At 46.6% G+C, this 19,552-nt stretch overlaps 2 protein-coding genes across 4 annotated transcripts in view; both read right to left on the reverse strand.

Moving 5' to 3' along the window:
• Positions 1 to 4,594, reverse strand: part of Znf407 (zinc finger protein 407) — a 373,602-nt gene extending 369,008 nt beyond the window's left edge. For 2 of the 3 annotated variants that reach the window (XM_070028948.1, XM_070028945.1), the window contains exon 1: positions 4,532 to 4,594. The gene's annotated coding sequence lies outside the window, so the exon portion shown is untranslated. Of the gene's footprint in view, positions 1 to 2,234; positions 2,279 to 4,531 lie in introns of all 3 variants that reach the window. The other variant, XM_070028946.1, reaches the window with a different exon arrangement.
• An 11,556-nt stretch (positions 4,595 to 16,150) lies between these two features.
• Positions 16,151 to 19,552, reverse strand: part of Cndp1 (carnosine dipeptidase 1) — a 43,228-nt gene continuing 39,826 nt past the window's right edge. The window contains exons 12-13 of the mRNA XM_070028949.1: positions 17,913 to 18,060; positions 16,151 to 17,203 (exon numbers count right to left, since the gene is read on the reverse strand). Coding sequence (XP_069885050.1) covers positions 17,113 to 17,203; positions 17,913 to 18,060 — 239 coding nt within the window. The 3' untranslated portion in view covers positions 16,151 to 17,112. The remainder of the gene's footprint in view (positions 17,204 to 17,912; positions 18,061 to 19,552) is intronic.

Here is a 19,552-nt window from a genome sequence, read left to right on the forward strand (position 1 = left end):
TGGGAAATATGGAGAAACTGGCATTCTCACAGAGTACTCATAATTTTGACTAAGCAATTTCATTTCCTGGACAATAATTCTGATACACACACATGAGTTTAATCTGAAGAAATAACTAGACAAAGTATGTACTTAAGAAAAAAAAATCACCATTTGGAAGTGGACCTGTGGCTCAAAGTAGTAGAACACTAGCCAAAAAGGAGCTCAGGGAAAAGCTCGGCACCAGTGGCTCACGCCTGTAATCCTAGCTACTCAGGAGGCTGAGATCTGAGGATCTCAGTTCGAAGCCAGCCAAGGCAGGAAAGTCTGTGAGACTCTTATCTCCAATAAACCACTACAAAACCAGAAGTGGTGCTGTGGCTCAAGCGGTGGGGCACTCACCTTGAGCTGAAGAGCACAGGGACAGCATCCAGGCCCAGAGTTCAAGTCCCAGGACCCACCAAAAAAAAAAAAAAAAAAAAAGAACTCAGGGACCGTGCCCAGGCCCCAGTTAAAGCCCCACAACTGCCAAAAAGAAAAAAAGAAAAAGATATTTATCATAGGATTTACAAGAAAAAAAAAACATGCTATCCAATAATGTGGACAAGTTAACAATAAAGCAACTGTGGCTCAACTATGTAGAACTCTGATGATATAGATTATATAACTCTATATTCATGTGCAAAGATGTTCACCATGTACTCATGATATCTTTAAATATACTTGTAATTTATAAGAGCAGTTAACCAAATGCAGAGTATTCACTTAGTCATGAAATATTGTGTGCCAGCCACCCAGCAGGTCACGTTAACAAGAAGAGACCGCCTGTCCCCTGCTTCAATAGACTAACAGTTCATCCAACTTGCTCCGACTGGGACACTGAAGGCATGTGCATGCTGTGGGCACAGGTGATTCACACCTCTCTCCTGAGTAGCCAGCATTACATGCATGAACCACCAGCACTCATTCTAGGTTTGTCTTCTTAAGAGAGCTCTAACCTTAACAAAATTGACTGGTAATTTGGTTCTTGTCCTCTCTAAGTGGTTTATTTCTCAAGTAGTGATAAATCTAGCAGTTAATGAATCCAGGAATAATAAATTAAGCTGTGTCATCCCGAATGGTCCCTGGGCATTGAAGGCGGTCATTGAGACTGAGTGTTTGGAAATACAAGGAGGCCACCAGGCACTGGCGTCTCACGCCTGTAATCCTAGCTACTTGGGAAAGTGAGATCTGAGGATGGTGGTTCAAAGTCAGCCTGAGCAACAACAAAAAAAGTCCTCCCCTCCCCCCATGAAACTCTTCCAATTAACCACTAAAAGACAGAAGTGGTGCTGTAGCTTAAGTGATAGAGAGCTACCTTTGTGCACAAAGAGGATCAGGGACAGCTCCCAGGCCCTGAGTTCAAGCCCCACAACCAACAACACTACCAAAGAAAGAAATACAAAGTGGTCTTCAACTAAAGTCTTCCTTCCCACTGTGACTACTAGTGGAATGAAATAACTCAGGGAACACTGCTTGCCTGGTTGCTCTATGTCAGTCTCAGCAGTCTGGTAAAAGGATGAACTGGACACTGGGGAATGTGGATAATAAGGGACTGGCTGCAAAATCTGGTGTTGGTGCGGTCTTCTGTGGAGACAGTGTCACAGTTGCCATTCATGGTTCTTGGTTATCAAAGAGATGGATTCTGAGTTAAGCAGAAAAGGAACTCACTTAGATATGTTTTAAAATTGAAGGGAAGGGGGCTGGGAAGGTGGCTTAGTGGTAGAGTGCTTGCTTAGCATGCGTGAAGCCCTGGGTTCGATTCCTCAGTACCACATACACAGAAAAAGCCAGAAGTGGCACTGTGGCTCAAGTGATAAAGTGCTAGACTTGAGCAAAAGAAGCTTAGAGACAGTGCCCAGGCCCTGAGTTCAAGCCCCAGGACTGGCCAAAAAAAAAAAAAAAAAAAAAATAGAAGGGAAGGCTGGAGAAGTGGGTTTGAAAACTAGGAGCTTTTGCAAAAGAGGCTGGGTGGTTGAGGCTACCTACAGCCATTAGGTACATAGTCCAGTTAGGGTTTGCTGTAATAGCAACACTGTCACTGGAAAAACTGTCACCTTTGTTCCTAGACTGCTGACTACTGTCACTGGAAAATCTTTCAGGTGTCTTTGTGACATTTCCCCTCAAGCTTTTAGGTGGGCACATGAGATTGCACAAACCACTCTAGTGTTTCCAGGAAGTTTCCAGGAAGCAGAGACAGAGTAGCTGTTCTTTACCTGTCACAAAGATCCATGAAGGATTCCTTCAAAATAAAGTAGCCCTAAAAGTAAAAAAAAAAAAAAGTTCAGCATCACCACTTAACCTTGACATGATAACAGTAGAGAGCAATGCCAAGACAGGATGATGCCCAAAGAATGAACCAGAACTAGTTGGATAAGTAGGTAAGAGAGGGCAGGGAGTAGGAGCTTGCCAAGTCAGGAGGTAACATGCAACCTTTCAGAAGTTAAAGCTGTTACTTAAGGCAGAAGTATGAAAGACAGGGCTGGAGAAGAAGAAGAAGAATGCAGCTAGCATGGTGGCATACAGATTTTTATTTTCTTCAAAAAGGAACCATGACGGCACCGTATCAGTCTCCACAGAAGACTGCACCAACACCAGATTTTGCAGCTAGGCCCCATTTACTATCTACATTTCCCACCATCCAATTCATCATTTTACCAGACTGCAAAGATGGGCACAATGCAACCAACAAGCAATGGTGGGAAGGAATTCTCAGTGGAAGGCCATCCTTGCATTTCTAGTCACTCAGTTATAATGACCACCTTCAATGCCCAGGGACCAACTAGGAGGACACGACTTTATGATTCCTGGATTTATTTATTAGGATCCTCACTATTTGAGAAAAAAACCATTAAAGACAGCAAGAACCAAATACCCAGTCCATTTTGTTAAGGTTAGAGTCTATTAAGACAAGCCAGAAATGAATGTCAGTGGTCCATGTTACTCAGGAGGCTCAGACCTGGAGGACTGAGGTTTGAAGCCAACCTGGCAAAAAGCCTGGGAGACTCCATCTCCAATTAACTAGCAAAGAGCTAGGCTCAAGCGGTAGAGCACCAGCCATGGGCAAGAAAACCAAGTGAGCATGAAACCCTGAGTTCAGGCCCCATTCCTGGCACATTCAGAAACAAAATTTAATGTTGGAGAAATGACCCTTGGACCAGGTGAACACCACAAATCTTTGCCATGAGACTTATTTCCTCCAAGAAAGTTTGCACACCTTCACCTTTGGCAGTAAGGTATAATTTCCAATCTGCTCTCATCTGTCTAACGTTTACCGATGCCTCAACTATCTCTCAAAGTTACATATATTGATGTCAAAATTATATTTCTCTCAAAACTACAAATCTATTACCATTCCAGTACCTTGGATGGAGTCTGGCATAAAGCAGACCAATGTGTTTAAAGCGGAACCACTCTGCGTTGCTTAAGAAAGTGCCCGTGCAACCCTGGCCTATCTTGCTACTTGTGTCAGTAAGTGTGAAAATAGCCTGAACTAAGCCGTTTTTAAAGGGCACCAGTAGCAACCACCTGGTGGGCGATGCAGTCACAAACGCTTGGCCGTGGAGTCCACACTACCCTGGGCTAAGTTCCTCAATCGGAGTCTCGGTTCCTCCCCAGGCAGCGAGAGGCGGCCGAGCCTGGGGGAGCCGGCGTCCACGTCACAGCCCCCAGAGCCCTCCAACCACGTCCAACGACCCGTCGGCGCCCGGCCAGCGCCCTCGGGTCGGACCGCCCGAGAAGCGGGAAGGCCGGCGGTCAGACGCCAGGCCTGCCCGGGACGCCCTGTGCTGGAGCCCGTGCAGGACCCGGGCAGCTCAAGCCCCAACGCAGCCCCAGGCCGGCCGCGCGGGGCCCCCGTAGCGCCGCCGGGCTCGGCTCCAGGGCCGCGCCGGGGGCTGCGGGCCGCCCGGGCCGCGCTCCCGGCGAGCAGGTGAGGGGTCGCGCCGCGGCGGGCGGCCCGGGGCTCCGGGTCGCCTAACGGAAGGGGGCGCGAGTGGCCGCGGCACCGGCCGGGCCCGGGCACCCCGGCGCGGACGGCGGGCCGAAGGCCGGGCGCGGCGGCCGCCGGGGAGCGTTCGCGCCTCCCTCGGGCCAAGCCGGGGAGCCGCCGCGCTGGGTCGCGTCGGCCGGGGGCCGGGGCCGCGGGGGTCGGGCCTGCGGTGACAGGAGGTGCGGCGGGGAAACCCCGCGGCCCGGGGCCCCGAGGGCGGCCGCCGGCCTGCGGGGCGAGCCGCCGGCGGCGGGCGGGCCGCGGCGGGGACGCCGGGCCGCGGGTGCGGGCGGGGTCGCGAGTCCGGGCGTGAGTCCCGGCGGGCGCCGGGCGGCGGCGGCGGCGGGCGGGAACGGCGAGCCGGGAGGGGCGGAGGCGGGAGGGGGGGAGCGACGGGCCCGGACCGAGCTCGGGGCGCCGCGCCGCCGGGCCGCGGGCCCTCAGGCCACCGCCCCCGGGCCCGGCGCTGACGCCGGACGGTCCCCGCCTCCCGGCCCCCCGCCCCGCCCGAGGACAGCTCACCTGCTCGCCGACGGGCTCGCTCCCTGCGCCCCTCCGACTGACTCCTCCGGCTCACCGTCTTCCCAGTGGGAGGAGGGGGCGGGACTTCCTGTGTCTCCGCGCCGCGACTTCCGGCGTCCGCACGGCTACCCCGGCGGCTGAGGTCCTGGACGCCACACCCCGAACACGAGATCTCGTAACGTCCACCGTGAGGCCCGAGCCGAGCTTCCTCCTTCTGGCCCGAGTGGTCGGCGGCCCCGCGCGTCAACTTGTGTTTAACCCATTGGTTCTTGCCGGAAGTCCCGGAGATGCGGCAGGAAGTCCCGCCCTCCCCCTCGGGAAGGCGGACGGGAAGCCGGAGGAGTCGATCCGCAGGCCACGCCCGCCGGCCCTCCGGGTCCTCCGGTCCTCCCGGTCCTCCGGTCCTCCCGGTCCTCCGACCGTCCCGGCCCTCCCGGCCCTCCGGGTCCTCCGACCGTCCCGGCCCTCCCGGCGCTGGCTGGGACCCGGGACCCGAGCGCCGCGGGTCCTCGGGCCACGCCGGCCCCTCTCGGCCTCGTCCTGACGCCGCTGCCCTCCAGGACACCCGAGGAGGAGAAGAAGAAGGGACAGGACGCTAAGGTGGGGCCCGGTGGCGCTCCTCGGCCGCAGGCCAAGTAGCATCGGGCCCAGGAAGCCACGAGGGGCGAAGAGGCGCCTGCGGACTTGCCCGGCGCCCCGTGGACGAAGGAGAGGAACGCTGCGAGAAATGGCGGGCAGGGGCGGCCGCCGGGGCCCTGGGCGCCCACCGGCCACCCCGCGCCGCCGCCCCGGGCCCTGGCCCGGCTGCCCCGGGAAAGAGAGGTTTCCCCACGCGGGAGCCCGTCTCCCCGAACTGGGGGATGGGGGGAACCACAGCCACCGCCATCCTCACTAGACAGTGTGGGAAATGATCTGCACAGCCCGGGGGCGGGAGGGAGGGCAGGGGGGAGACCCGAGCCAGGAGCCACGAGCGAGGCGAGAAACTACTCTTCACCTTACTTGTGTAACTGTAACCTCCGAACATCACCTTGACTATACGTATGTGCATATATGTATACACGCATGCATACACACATACAAACATACATACACATACATACATACGTATCACACTAAAGACTTGCTTTCGAAGCCAGGCCATCTCTCAAGCCTCCTGACAGCACCGCTCAGTTTGCAGAAGAGCACATTATTCAGGCAAATAATTACATTGCTTAATAGTTTACAGAGAAATTTGTTGAGGCTTTATCTGGTTGACTTCACCGTAATCCACAGGAGTTCGCACGTCCACATAAGGAACTGTTTTCTAGAGGAGTCCCAAAATTACACTATGATAAAAATGATCTCTGCATTGAACTCCAGATCAGCGGTTCCCACCCCATCATGCTGATTCTGTTTAATATTAAAGCCGAGTGCCTGTGGTTCACCCCATAATTCTAGCTAATCAGGAGGCTGAGATGTAATGATTATGGTTCAAAACCAGCCAGGCTATGAAAACTTTATCTCCAGTTAACCACAAAAAAGCTAGAAGTGGAACTGTATTCAGGTAGTAGAGCACCAGCCTGGAGGGGAAAAAAAAAAACTCAGCCAGTACCCAGGCCCTATGTTCAAGCTCCAGAACCAAAAGAAAACAAGTGTAACACTTACTCCATTAGCCAGTATTTATTGAGTATGTGTCTTGTAAAAGAGAAGTAAAACTAGAGTCTGTCTTAAAAGAATTGGTGTAAATTTTTTAATTGATGTGAACAGGTAAGTACTAAACTCAAAAGTACTGCACACCTGTAATGTATGCCTGTAATCCTAGCTACTCAGGAGGCTGAGATTTGAGGATTGCAGGAAGCTCCTTGAGACTCTTCTCTCCAATAAACTACTCAGAAAACTTGGAAGTGACGCTGTAGCTCAAGTGGCAGAGCCCTCGGCTTGAGCCAAAGAAGCTCAGACAGCATCAAGGCACAGAGTTCCAGGCCCAGGACCAGCAAAACAAAAAGTGCAAGAAAGGGATGGAGCAGTAGATAACATGACTAGCAAGCATGAGGCCTTGAATTCAAACCCCATTACTACAAAAACAAGCACGGTTATGTGAAATATTCCTATTTTAAGTAGTTATCAGAAAATGGAAGTATTATGAGCAAATGCCATATATTAAGTCTTTATACTAAATATTGGGCTGAGTGTAATAAACATTCCATTTTCCTACTAACAACTGTAGTAAAGATATTATTCCTACTTTACAGCTAAGAAAACTAAAGCTCAGAGAGATAACATTTTCCCCAAATTATTCAGTAGGATCTGGACTTTGGGCTTCAACTGAAGTCTGTTCAACAGGAACATTTGCAAGAATTTTTATGAATCCTGATTCTAGATCATACATAAAGCAAGCAAATCCATACTATTAGCTTTTATTCCAACAGGGTGCCATATGGAAGATCTGCCTTTGAGTAAACTATTTTTGAGTTTCCTTCCTGTCACCAAGTAAAAGATTTTTGAAAGGAGGTTCATTCCAACAGGAAAAGATGAGCATCTAGACCAAGACTTCAGACCTTTAAAATATGAGATTGACATATGTTTCACTGATCATGAAAAAGATACAAGAATATTAGGCTTAATTTTCTTGTTAAAAACTAATCTTCCAACCAGGTGCCAGAGCTGGGAATGTGGCTTAGTGGTAGAGTGCTTGCTTATCATGCATGAAGCCCTGGGTTGGATTTCTCAGTACCACATGAACACAAAAAGCTGGAAGTGGTGCTGTGGCTCAAGTGGTAGAGCACTAGCCTTGAGCTAAAGAGCTGTATGTATGCCTGTAATCCTAGCTACTCAGGAGGCTGAGATTTGAGGATTGCAGGAACTTGGAAGTGACGCTGTGGGTCAAGTGGCAGAGCCCTCGGCTTGAGCCAAAGAAGCTCGGACAGCATCAAGGCACAGAGTTCCAGGCCCAGGACCAGCAAAACAAAAAGTGCAGAGTTCAGGCCCCATGACCAGACCCCCAATAAAAAATTACACTAAAAATGACTTTCTGTTTCAAAAAAGTTTTCTAAGCCAGACCCCAGTGGCTCACTCAGGAGGCTGAGATCTGAAGATGCCAGTTTAAAGCCAGCCAGGGCAGAAAAGTCCCAATGAGACTCTAATTAACCACTAGAAAACCAGAATTTCAGCATGACTCATAGTGGTAGAACACTACGGGCAGAAGAGCAGAGTTCAGGGACATTACCCAGGCTCTGAGTTCAAGCTCCATACCTGAAATTAATTGTTATCTCTCTGCTATTGATGAGAGAGATTTGTCAAATAGGAAAGTGTGTTTGCATATTTCTAGTAAGCAAAAGTCATTCACTGCCCAGCGTTGGTGTTTCACACTTGTAATCCTAGCTACTCGGGAGGCTGAGATCTGAGGATCATGGTTCAAAGCAGCCCAGGCAGATAAGTCCCTGAGACTCTTATCTCCAATAAACCACTCAGAAAACCGGAAATGGCACTGTGGCTCAAGTGGTAGAGTGCTACCCTTGGGCTGAAGAGCTAAGGGACAGTGCCCAGACCCAGAGTTAAAGCCCCACGACCAGCCAAGAAAAAAAAGGCCTTCACATCTGCTTCCATTTATGTTTCCTTATGTCATTTGTTATCTTTCTCTGCTTTAAACAATTTCTCTTTATTTTTGGTTTTCAGCAATTTCTGGTGTGATTATGAAACCTGAGTTTTACAACCCAGGCCCAAACTCCCAGGCTTCCACCTATCAGCTCTGCCCACTCACCCCTCTGTGCCAAGAAAGACATGATAAAGAGCAGAGGAGAGAAATGTGGCATGGGAGCCACGAGTTGCCTACAGACAACTTCAGGGTACGAAAGTGAGCCTAGGTTTCAATACACATGAACTAGTTCAGAAGAGAAGTGTGCGGAGTTATTCAACAGTACAGACACAAGATTGAGTCAGAGCTGTGCAGTGTGTGTCCTGGGGCTCAGAAGCGGCAGCAGGTAGTCTGACAGTCCGTTGTCTCAGAATTGGTCAGGTGGAAACGGGTTGACCCTTATCTCAGTTCCTGTTCTCCAAGGTTCCAGAACAGTTACTGCTATCATGAGTTGAGGGGATGAATCTGGCCCTTGTGTGATGGGTATTCCTGCTCTAGTGTGGTCAGCCTCAGCATTGGAAGCAGTTGTCATCATGTGGGGTGGACCTGCCAGGCCCTGCTGTTCCTTAAGGATAGTCTCAGCGCCTTATTCTAAAGACGTCTCTCAGCCCTGTCCTTCCAAGTGACCACAAAGTGAACAGAACAGAAGGCCCAGATACAGAACAGAGCCTGGAATGCCAGCTTTCTCCTGTTTTTAGTTCATTCATAGGCCCACATAAGTGGTAAGTACTTTTCAACAAAAGCAGTTTTAAGCACCTGCTACATGTAGATATAGTTTCCCTAGTTTATGAATAATGGTGTGGTTTTTCTGAGTTTTTAAAATCTGTGTTTTTCACTAAGTTTGGAAATTTTAGGGTCATTATTTCTCTAAATATTTTTCTTCCCGTTGTCTCTTCTTATAGTCTCCAGAGAAAGGTGACTTAAAATGCTGTATGAGGATCACTGAAACTCTTATCTTACCCTCCCCTACCCAATTCTTTTCTCTCTGACCTCATTTGGTAAGTTCTATTGATTCATGCTCTGATTATTCTGTCGCCTCCCACCTATTAAAACCATCCAGTCATTTCTATAGGTCAGGTGTTACAGAGTGTAAATTCTCAAATTTTACTTCGGGTTTCTCTTGTGATTTGTATTCCTGAAGGAAGGGTTTCTATCTGCATTTGTTACTGTTAGATAACTTAAATAGGTAGGTTTAATTGGGTAGCTGATAAAGAGAACATCACTTGGTATTCAGGCAGAAGAGAAGTCTACTACAAACTGCCTGCCCTGCCGTGTGTGCTGGAGAGGCATAGAGGAAGGGATGAGATGTGGAAGGAAGGCAGGGAGAAGGCGCTGCAGGTGAGGGAAGGTGTGGCCACCGGGGAGGGCTGTGACCCCAGTGGGAAGGGAAGTGTGACGGGTGGCCCAGGATGAGGAGGAGGAGGAGGAGGAGACTGCCTCCAGTTACCAGGTGACACAGGTGGTCCTGGGCAGAGACTTAGCTAAGAGGTGGGGAGGCCCTGGGCAGACATTACACTTGCAGGCGTATTTTCTACTCTCTCTCTCTCTCTCTCTCTCTCTCTCTCTATATATATATATATATATATATATACACACACACACATATATATATATATATATATATATATATTTAGATGCCAATATCTGAATCTCCTGATTCCAACATTTGAACCATCTTTGAGTTAATTGACTTTTCCAGTTTTCTTTTTATTGTGGTTCATGTTTTAACTTCTTAAAACTTCTAATAATTATGAACTGGTTTTTTTTTTTTTTTTTTTTTTTGCGGATCCTGGGACTTGAACTCAGTGCCTGGGTGCTGTCCATGAGCCTCTCAGTGTTCAAGGCCAGTGCCGTAGCACTTGAGCCACAGCATCACTTCCAGCTTTTTCTGAGTAGTTTATTGGAGATAAGAGTCTCATGGACTTTCCTGCCTGGGCTGGCTTCAAACCATGATCCTCAGATCTCAGCCTCCTGCATAACTAGGATTACAGGCATGAGCCATGGGTTGTCCACTTGTTTTAAAGAGTGGTTATTTTTGCCAGTGTAGGACTCCTTGTTTTGTGTCTTTTGTTATGGCTAGCAACTAAATCTCATTTGCTTCCTCTAGCCTCAACAGAAGGCTTAGACCTGCCCCTCTGGAGGTAGCAGTCACCCAGTGGTTTAAGCAGTGTCCAGGTTGATACTTCCCCTCTAGCTCTCATCCTTCCTGAAGTCCCTACCCCTGATTCTACCTAAAGTATTCTACAACTCTGCCTTCTGGGTGGTAAATAGACTTTTAAAAGCCTCCCTTGTTTCATTATAATTATTTAAAACTTGAAGCATTGGTCAATTTTGGTGACTAGTCATTTCTGATGACTAATTTAATAGTGTCATTCAAAGTCCCAATTTCCTTTAGATTAACATTTTTGTCATTACACTCACTTACAATAACAGAGAGAATGTTCTTTGAACAGTCAAACACCCACACTAGAATTTTAAATCTTAGCTCTTTCAGAATGCTATTTTGGCAAATATCAATGTGGGAGGTAAGATGACTTAAAATTTCATATTTTCTATTATAGTGAAAGGCATAATTTCTCTGACATGTTTTTTCATTTGGAATAAAGAATTACACTAGAATAATGATTTTAAATAAAATTTCTCTACATAATGGCATTTTTTCTCTTCAATTCTACCCAAACTAAAATAGCTCAAAAGCATTTATTTACTTATCATCACTGTTAAGAAATTACAGTCATTACACCTACTCTCACTTCTCTTCTGTATCATCTTAGAAAAAAAGGATGCATCATTTTTTACTTCAGATCTCCTGTATGCCTGCCTTTGCACTTCATCAGTGGATTTGGCCTTCAGACAGCTGAACAAAGTACAGCACTCATCCAACCCAGCCTCTGGCTCCCAAGAGCTCACTTGCTGAGGAAGGCCGGCTTCAGCAGAGAGTAGAAGATCGTCCTTCTTCCTTAGTGCTCTGCCACACAGAACGTACACATCTCAAAGGGGGTCCATGAACAGCAGGAGGAACAATATAAATATTAAGCCTTCATTTAAGTTTTACTTGTCATAGGACACACTGGTGTAGACTACTTCATTATGCTAGGAACAGTTACTGTATTGTATTGCCAGTACCAGGGCTTGAACTCCAGGTCTCAAATTCACAGCCTCATCTCACTTGGTTTTCTTTGTCAAGGCTGACACTCCACCAGCTATATCTCTGGTCCAGCTTTTTGCTGATTAATTACCAAATGAGTTTCTTAGACTTTTCTGTCCAAGCTGTCTTTGAACCATGGAAGTTTCAGCTTTCTGTGTAGCTAGTATTAGAGGTGTGAGCCACCAGCACCTGGCTAAAATTTTTTTCCTTATATAACAAGACCTTTTATCATGGTTTAATCAATACTGAAGCTTAAACCGAAAAGTAGCATTTAAAATGATAGATAACATTGACCAGATTTAAAACTAGACATGTAAAGTAGTATTTGAAAGCCATTTGGCCCATTCATAAAGCACACTTCGGGAATTTATTAAGAGAAAGTAACTACCTGTAGAAGTGAGAAGTCAGATGGAATAACATTTCCTTTTGTGAGCTTGCTTCCCCTTCTAAGAAATTTGGAAGTGGTTAAAAGAAATGCAAATCAAAACAACATTGAGATACCACCTCACCCATTAGAATGGCTATAATCAAGAACTCTAACAACAACAGATGCTGGAGGGGATGTGGACAGAAGGGAACCGTACTGCATTGTTGCTGGGAGTGTAAACTTGTTCAACCACTTTGGAAAGTAGTATGGAGCTTCCTCAAAAGACTCCACATAGAGCTCCCCTATGACCCAGCAATCCCATTTTGGGGCATTTACCCAAAGGATCACAAACAAGACCATACTAAAGCTACCAGCACAACTATGTTTATTGCAGCATTATTTACCATAGCTAAGATATGGAACCAACCCAGATGCCCCTCATTAGATGAATGGATCAAGAAAATGTGGTGTATATATATATATATATATATATACACAATGGAATTCTATGCCTCCATCAGAAAGAATGACATTGCCCCATTTGTTAGGAAATGGAAAGACTTGGAAAAACATATTAAGTGAAGTAAGCCAGGCCCAAAGAAACATAGGTCCCATGGTTTTCCTTATTTGCAATAACTAGTATATGTCTGAGACAAATAGAAACTCTCAGACAAGATGATGTTAGGCAAAATGAACTCCAAGATAAGGATTCAAATGTTTTTTTCTTTCTTGTGATTGTTTCTAACACATTTATAGGATGATTTCTTTGTTGTTTTGTATGTCCCTCCCCCACAATATAACCCCTGCTTTCGCTGTATTGATGTTGGTATAATTTGTGGAGGGGAAGGGAAAAAACAAATCATTTAAATAGGGATACAGGTGGACCCATTGCAACAATGAGATGTACAAGTCGTTATGTTGAAAAATGAACTTTAAACTTTGGTGGGGGGAAGGGATGGGAAGGGGAAACAAAGGAGGAGGCAACAATGCTTGATAAGAAATGTACTTATGGGGCTGGGAAGGTGGCTCAGTGGTAGAGCGCTTGCCTTGCATGCCTGAGGCCCTGGGTTCGATTCCCCAGCACCACATAAGCAAAAAGAAAAAAGCCGGAAGTGGCACTATGGCTCAAGTGGTAGAGCGCTAGCCTTGAGCTGAAGAGCTGAGGGACAGCGCCCAGACCCAGAGTTCAGGCCCCATGACCGGACCCAAAAAAAAAAAAGAAATGTACTTATCACCTTGCTCATGTAATTGTAACCCCTCTATACAGTATTTTCACAATAAAAAAAGAAATTTGGAAATGGTGCTGTGGCTCAAGTGGTAAGCACTAGCCTTGAGCTGAAGAGCTGAGGGATGGTGCCCAGGCCCAGAGTTCAGACCCCACGACCAACCAAAAAAAAAAAAAAAAAAAAAAAAAAAAAAATGTGATAAGTACATATTATGCATCAGGCACTGTACTGGTGCTCAAAGGTGCAAATACAGCTAAACTTACTACCCTGAAAGACACCACACAGCAGTGTTATATAATGCTTTTATTACCTCACTGATTGATTCATTTGAAATCTGCCAATTTTGGAATGTTGACATCATTTAAAGGCACTTATAAGAGGACACCAGTGGCTTACACCTGTAATCCTAACTAATCAGGAGGTTGAGATTTGTGAATCTCCACTCAAAGCCAGCCTGGGCAGACAAATAATGAAACTCTTATCTCCATTTAACCAGCAAAAAGCTGGAAGTGGAGGCACAGCTCAAGTTAGAACACTAGCCTTGAGATAAAAGCTGAGCAAAAGTGTGAGGCCCTGAATTGAAGCACACGCGTGTGTGCGTGCACACACATACACACACACACACACACACACACACACACACACACACACACAGAGCTTAGGACATTGTGAAGGCAGTGTTCCAGCAGGGAAAGGGTGTACACTGGGTCTACCAGCTGTTATCTGTGGCCATGAACTCTTACACGACCCCTCTGGGCTGGCACAGCTCTACCTGAGAGCGTGACCGGTCCACACACCTCAGCATGGCTGTTGCTCTCTCTCCATACTTGCTGCTTCCAAGATTTCGGCCCAGGACCAGTGTGGAAGCCGAGTCTAAGTTACCAGCCCCAGGAGGGGAGACTCCAGAACTTGCTGGAGGATCAAGATGCAGGGCTTACCCACCATATCAAGCACCTTCTGGGCACTGCACATCCTGCTGGGTGCAAGCCCTTCGAAGGAATGCCCTCTGGGGGCACCGAGCTGAGAGTTGACTAGGGGAGAGAGACAGATGCAAAGAAAATACCAAGTCTTGGCAGCATGGAAATGCATCACACAAGCTCACACACCGTTGCCCAGTTCACGACAAGTTTCCTAGGACACAGCGGGCCTAGGATTTTGGAGATAGCAAGAGAATCTTTAACACAGCCGGTCCCACCCCTTTGCTCCGATTTGTTGAGCTCAGATTTGATTGAATAGTTTGAAGCAGGGAAGATGTATTTACCTTAAGATGACCATTAAGAGACTTTGAAATCAGATTACCACTACACAAGTCATCTCAAAACCTCCGCATCACCTGTTATTTCTTGAACAATCTGAGGTATGTCTTAATTCCATCTTGGAAAAGCCAGTTAAGATAAAACCTTACCTTTCAAAATCTCTTCCTATTGGAAAGCAGTTCCTCTTTGCCTTTTGGTACTTACTGATAGCCTGCAGACCAAAGCAGGAACTTTTAACCAAATCACTTTGATAGAAAAGACAGTTTTTCTCACAGCCCAAGGACTGGTGAGGGAGTCTGGTTCTAGAAGAGGGGTCCACATGAGCACTCAGCTGATACAAAAGCGTGAGAGGGGTGGACATGCTTAGAATACATGTCCAGAAGAAGAAGACCGGAGCAAGTCCCTTGGCGTCCCTGGCTCCCTCCCCTTCCCCAGCTCAAGTCCAGAAAGTATTGCTGACCAGCACACTCACACTGTCCAGCAGACATGCAAGGCTGGCAGCTGTTCATGAATACAAAACAAACCCAAAGCATTCCCAGTCCTTAGGATTGCCACAGGACATTGAGGCCCAGCTGGTGTCCCTAGCCCCCTAACTTTATCACAGTGAGAATAGTTTAACACACCACAACTCCTAAGCCAGATGCGTTGTCCTCCTATTTGGTGAACTCCCCTCCTGATCATACAACACGCCAAGTACCACCTGATCATTTAACCCAGGTGCATGTATTTGATTAAAAATGGAAACAAACATGTAAATCTCCCTCTCTCCCAGTTTTTTTTAGCTTCTTATAACTAATTGGTTTGACCAATAACAGATTTCCCTGTCAATGTAATAAACTTAGATGATACTTCCTTTCTATCTCCCCCATCACCGGTGGACAGAGGTTGTCCAAGCCACACGGCTCAGAGTGGGGTGAAGTTTGGGGTGGTCTAAACCCTGGAGACAAGAGCAAGGGAGATTGTCAGCAAATCACAAGTCTGGACTGACACGGCAGGGTCAGAATCTCTTATGCCCAACACCGTCCATCATTCAAGGGAATCCTAATCCTGTGCGCATAAACTATAACAGAACAGAATATCAGACATCTAGCAATGTTCAGCAAACAGATTTGGTTCTCTTTAGCATCAGAGCAGGCATGGTGGCCTAACATCTCCAGTCTCCACAGCAAATACTACATGGAATCTTTGGTTCATTTCTATAAACAGGATGATTTCTATAAAATGGATCTGATTTCTGTGATGAGATCAGGATAATCTGTCATTGACCACAAGCCCCAGTCATTTATTAATGTGAAGCTGCAAGTCTGAAAACTAGCAAGTTTGAAGAACCAAAGGAGAGCTGGAAACAAGCTTTGTTTTTATTTGAAATCAGGAGAGCCATCCTTAATAAACCTTTAAATTCTTCTCCCTTCATGTGATTTAAATAATGAATGTATAAAGACTGAACAGATTTATTTACATACATGCAACTATAGAAAGATTGCATTCTTTTTATGTTTTTACACTATCAAGCTCAATCAAGCCAAATACAATGGTTAACTGCAGTGATTAATAAATGCAGCATTAGCTGAGGACTTTAAATTTAGAATGTTTTACTGAAGTCAGGGTTGATTAGTTCTCTATCTAAAACTGATGCTGTTTAAAAACTCTGAGCAATTTAGATGTAGCCAATTGAGTTAAATTCCAATGGGGTGAGAGAAATTCTATCAGAATAGATTCTGCTATACTGGGTTTACATTTGCAGGGAACAGACAGACAGACATTATTGATGGGATGAGAAGAGCAGCAGACAATGGTGCTGATCACATAACACCAATCATAGCAAAGATAAAGAAGTTTGGAATTAAAAAAAACTCACTTTGCACAAGGAATCTCAGGAGCATAAAGGTATGAGTATTGCTCATTGCAGCTTCCACACTTTTCCAGGAGCAGGAGTAAATAATTGAAGGGGAATAAAATGTGAATATTTTACCATACCTTACCAACTCTAAAAATGAACCCACAGAAAAGTCATTACAGTGGTGGAGACCCACCATTTTTATTTAATAAGAGAAAGGTGTGCTAGTGCGGAATGGTCATGTGTCCTGGGCCCTTCAGGACCCAGAAAGCACACTGGATGCATTATTCCAAATGCGTTACAAGGGGAGAGCCTAACCGACGGACTGTCCCGTGTCTGAAGGTTGCACTGACTGAACACAATCCTAGGCGACTGGACAGGACTCAGAACAGTTAAGGCACAATTAGCTGTGACTTCGGGGAAGTGAGAACAGGGTATTAAACTGCTAGGCATAGGCAGCTAGGTAGTCATGAACAGGAATGTCCCGGGCATTCTAACACCCCCTACTCCAGACTGCATGAAGAGCGTGGCCGCCCATCCTATGGACCCCACTTTCCATCTCAAGTTTCAACCAAGAAAGAGGATCATATGCTTCCCCACACTCGGACAGCCCCTGGGCAGTGGCCATACCATTTGAAGAGGGCTAATACTGCCATCTTATTGGATAAAATCCCAAGTTCCACAGTGGGGACTGACTAAACCTCACCCTTCCCTCCCAACCTCTCAGGTATGATTCTGATTTACTAAATCACTCTCCCTGCTCAGTGTTGTTCTTTTGTTGGGACAGCATCTTAAAGTTAGATGTTATACCCCCAAACTGAAGAATATCCGTTACATCCCAACTACAAATAGTAAAATAGAAAATAGTAACAAAACTATTTTCTAGATCAGCCTTTAAGATATTTTATTACTGTCCCAAATGTCCTAGCACACTTCCTTTGTCCTTCTTTCCTTCCTTCCTTTCCTTCCTTTCCTCCCTTCTTCCCTCCCTGCTTCCTTCCTTCCTTCTTTCCTTCCTCCCTTCCTTCCTCTCCCCACCCCCCCATGGTTTTGAATGGAGGCGTGCTTTACTGTATCAATATGTTCAGGCTACTAAACTTCCATCTCTGGGGGTGAGAGCGATCTCTCCGTGGGTCAGGAAAGATTCCTGGCATCAGATGCATGCAGTCTTGCCACCTCCAAGAAAAATGCAGCAAACAACTTGGACCCCTCTATGTAGTTCCACCTAACAAAAAGAAAAACCCAGAGAAACTTACAATTTCCATTCAAATGAAGGAAGAAGAGTATTCACAACCATTTACATGGGAAGATTTGATATCATGAAATCAATCTAAGGGACTTAAGACACTTCTGAGATGCTAGGATGAAAGGCACTTGGTAAAGTGGTATTATTAAGAGGATGGGTATTAGTCCTGGACACAAAGGCAAAAGAAAATCCCATTTCCCTTGGTTTCTAAAACATGTTCTTGTTTCCCACTAACCTGGGGGGCATAGAGCAGTTGTATTATCTGCCCACCATGTATGTATGTACATATGAATACTCTTTGTTAGGGGCTGAATTTCATGCTTTCCAAAATTCACATGTCGACACTCTAACCCCAAATACGACTATATTTAGAGGCAGGACCTTTGCTAAGACAACAGGAGAGAAAGGTACGCCTTGGAGAATAGAAAGAGATCAGAGCTGCTCACTTTGTGTCTAGTCCTAAGCCTCCCCCACCCTCTGCTTTCCCTTCCCCAGCTCCTCAGGCCTCTGGTTCTATTAGGTAAGGATACAGATTGCAGGCGGTCTGAGAGCTAGGAAGAAAGCCCTCAAGAGGCACCTAATCAGCCAGCACCTTCACCCAGGCCTTCCCAGACTCCGGGACGGGATAAAACATAAGATAACAGAGGGGCTCCCAAGAAGCCACACCCCTGCATGGGGGTCAGCTGACCTGTTGATCTTCTCGTTCTGAGCATGCTCTCCATCATCAACAGCGCCCAGTGGCAGCATCATCACACTCTTGTCTATGATGTCCTGGAACGTTCCAGCAATTGGAATGGTTGATCCATCCTGGATCATATCAGGTTCTACTCCAAACACTAGAGCACAAGAAAAGAAGACATCAGAACAAGTAAGGACAAAAGGATCCCCACAAGCTGTGTCCCTGGCAGGGCCGGAAGGAGCACGCCATCTCTCTGTTCTTATGGCATGCCGACAAGAGCAAAATGAAGTCCCCTGAAATACTGAGAGTGTTGGGATGACCCCTAAAGCCAGGTGGAAACCTGGCATGCATTTATGCAGACCTATAGTCCTAGTTGGAGATGAGGTCTGGAGCCACACTGTTGGGATTGGAATTCAGATCTCCTTGAAGAACTCACTCTACTTGGCAGCCAGCACCTAAGCCCGGGCCCACTGCTCGGCTAGTTGTCGGCCCTGACCAGGTCTTGGAAACTTATGGAATTGAAATAAACTCTCCTAGCTGGGCGCTGGTGGCTCATGCCTGTAATCCTAGCTACTCAGAAAGCTGAGACCTGAGGATTGTGTTTTTAGGCCAACCTGGGCAGGAAAGTCCCTGAGACTCTTATCGCTAGTTTACTAGCCAAAAATCCATAAGTAGAGCTGTAGCTCAAGCAGCCAAGCACAAGCTCTCAGTAAAAATGCCAGGGAGAGGTTGGGGCCCCGAGTTCAAGCCCCAGGACCAACACATAATTTTAAAATAAATAAGTAAAGTAACACTCTTAAGGATATTCCAAACAAAACTGCTGCCTTCTAAAGAAGCCATGTGGCTTTATGGAAAGGCTGCTGTTGTTAGGGCAGAGGGACTGGACCTTTGTGATCGTAGACAGCAAGTGCATTTCTGGGAAGAAATTCCATGAGAATCTCACACTGCCTTCATGGGAGCTGAATCGCTGGGGTGGTCTGGTGTTTGACTCTGCCAAGCAGTCTGTCTGTGGGGTTTGGGGAGGACTGAGTCATACCCCATGTGAGGATGGTCTATGGCTAAAACCTGACAGGGCTGACTGCATTTATCCAAATAGCAAGCACATTTACATTACATACATACATACACATACACACACACACACACGAGTTAAGCATGTGTCTCAGAGAATGACCATTTGTGTGTGTGTGTGTGTGTGTGTGTGTGTGTGTGTGTGCGCATGCGCACTTGTCTCAGGACTTAAACTTGGGGCCTGGGCACTATCCCTGAGCTTTTTGCTCAAAGCTAGCACTTCACCACATGAGCTACAGCTTCATTTCCAACTTTGGCAATAAATTGGAGATGAAAGTCTTACGGACTTTCCTACCCCAACTGGCTTTGAATCATGATTCTGAGATCTGAGCCTGCTCAGTGGCTAGGATAATAGGGGTGACATGCCAGTCTGAAGCTCAAGAATAATCACGTTTATGCAATGGGCCTTGTTTTCAACTCTATGCTTCCTGTTGTCCACAGGCTGTGACAGTGTCCTCTGGCTTGTTCCTAGAGATTTCCACTTCTTCATTTCTAATCTCAAAAGACTTCCCTTACTTTTTTATGGAAGATAAGCTGTGCTTTGGTTTTTCCATTTGGCCAAACATTTTCCAAGAATT

The sequence above is a fragment of the Dipodomys merriami genome, unplaced genomic scaffold, assembly GCF_024711535.1.
Source record: "Dipodomys merriami isolate MVZ:Mamm:240054 unplaced genomic scaffold, mDipMer1.0.p SCAF_2, whole genome shotgun sequence".
Classification (NCBI taxonomy): domain Eukaryota; kingdom Metazoa; phylum Chordata; class Mammalia; order Rodentia; family Heteromyidae; genus Dipodomys; species Dipodomys merriami.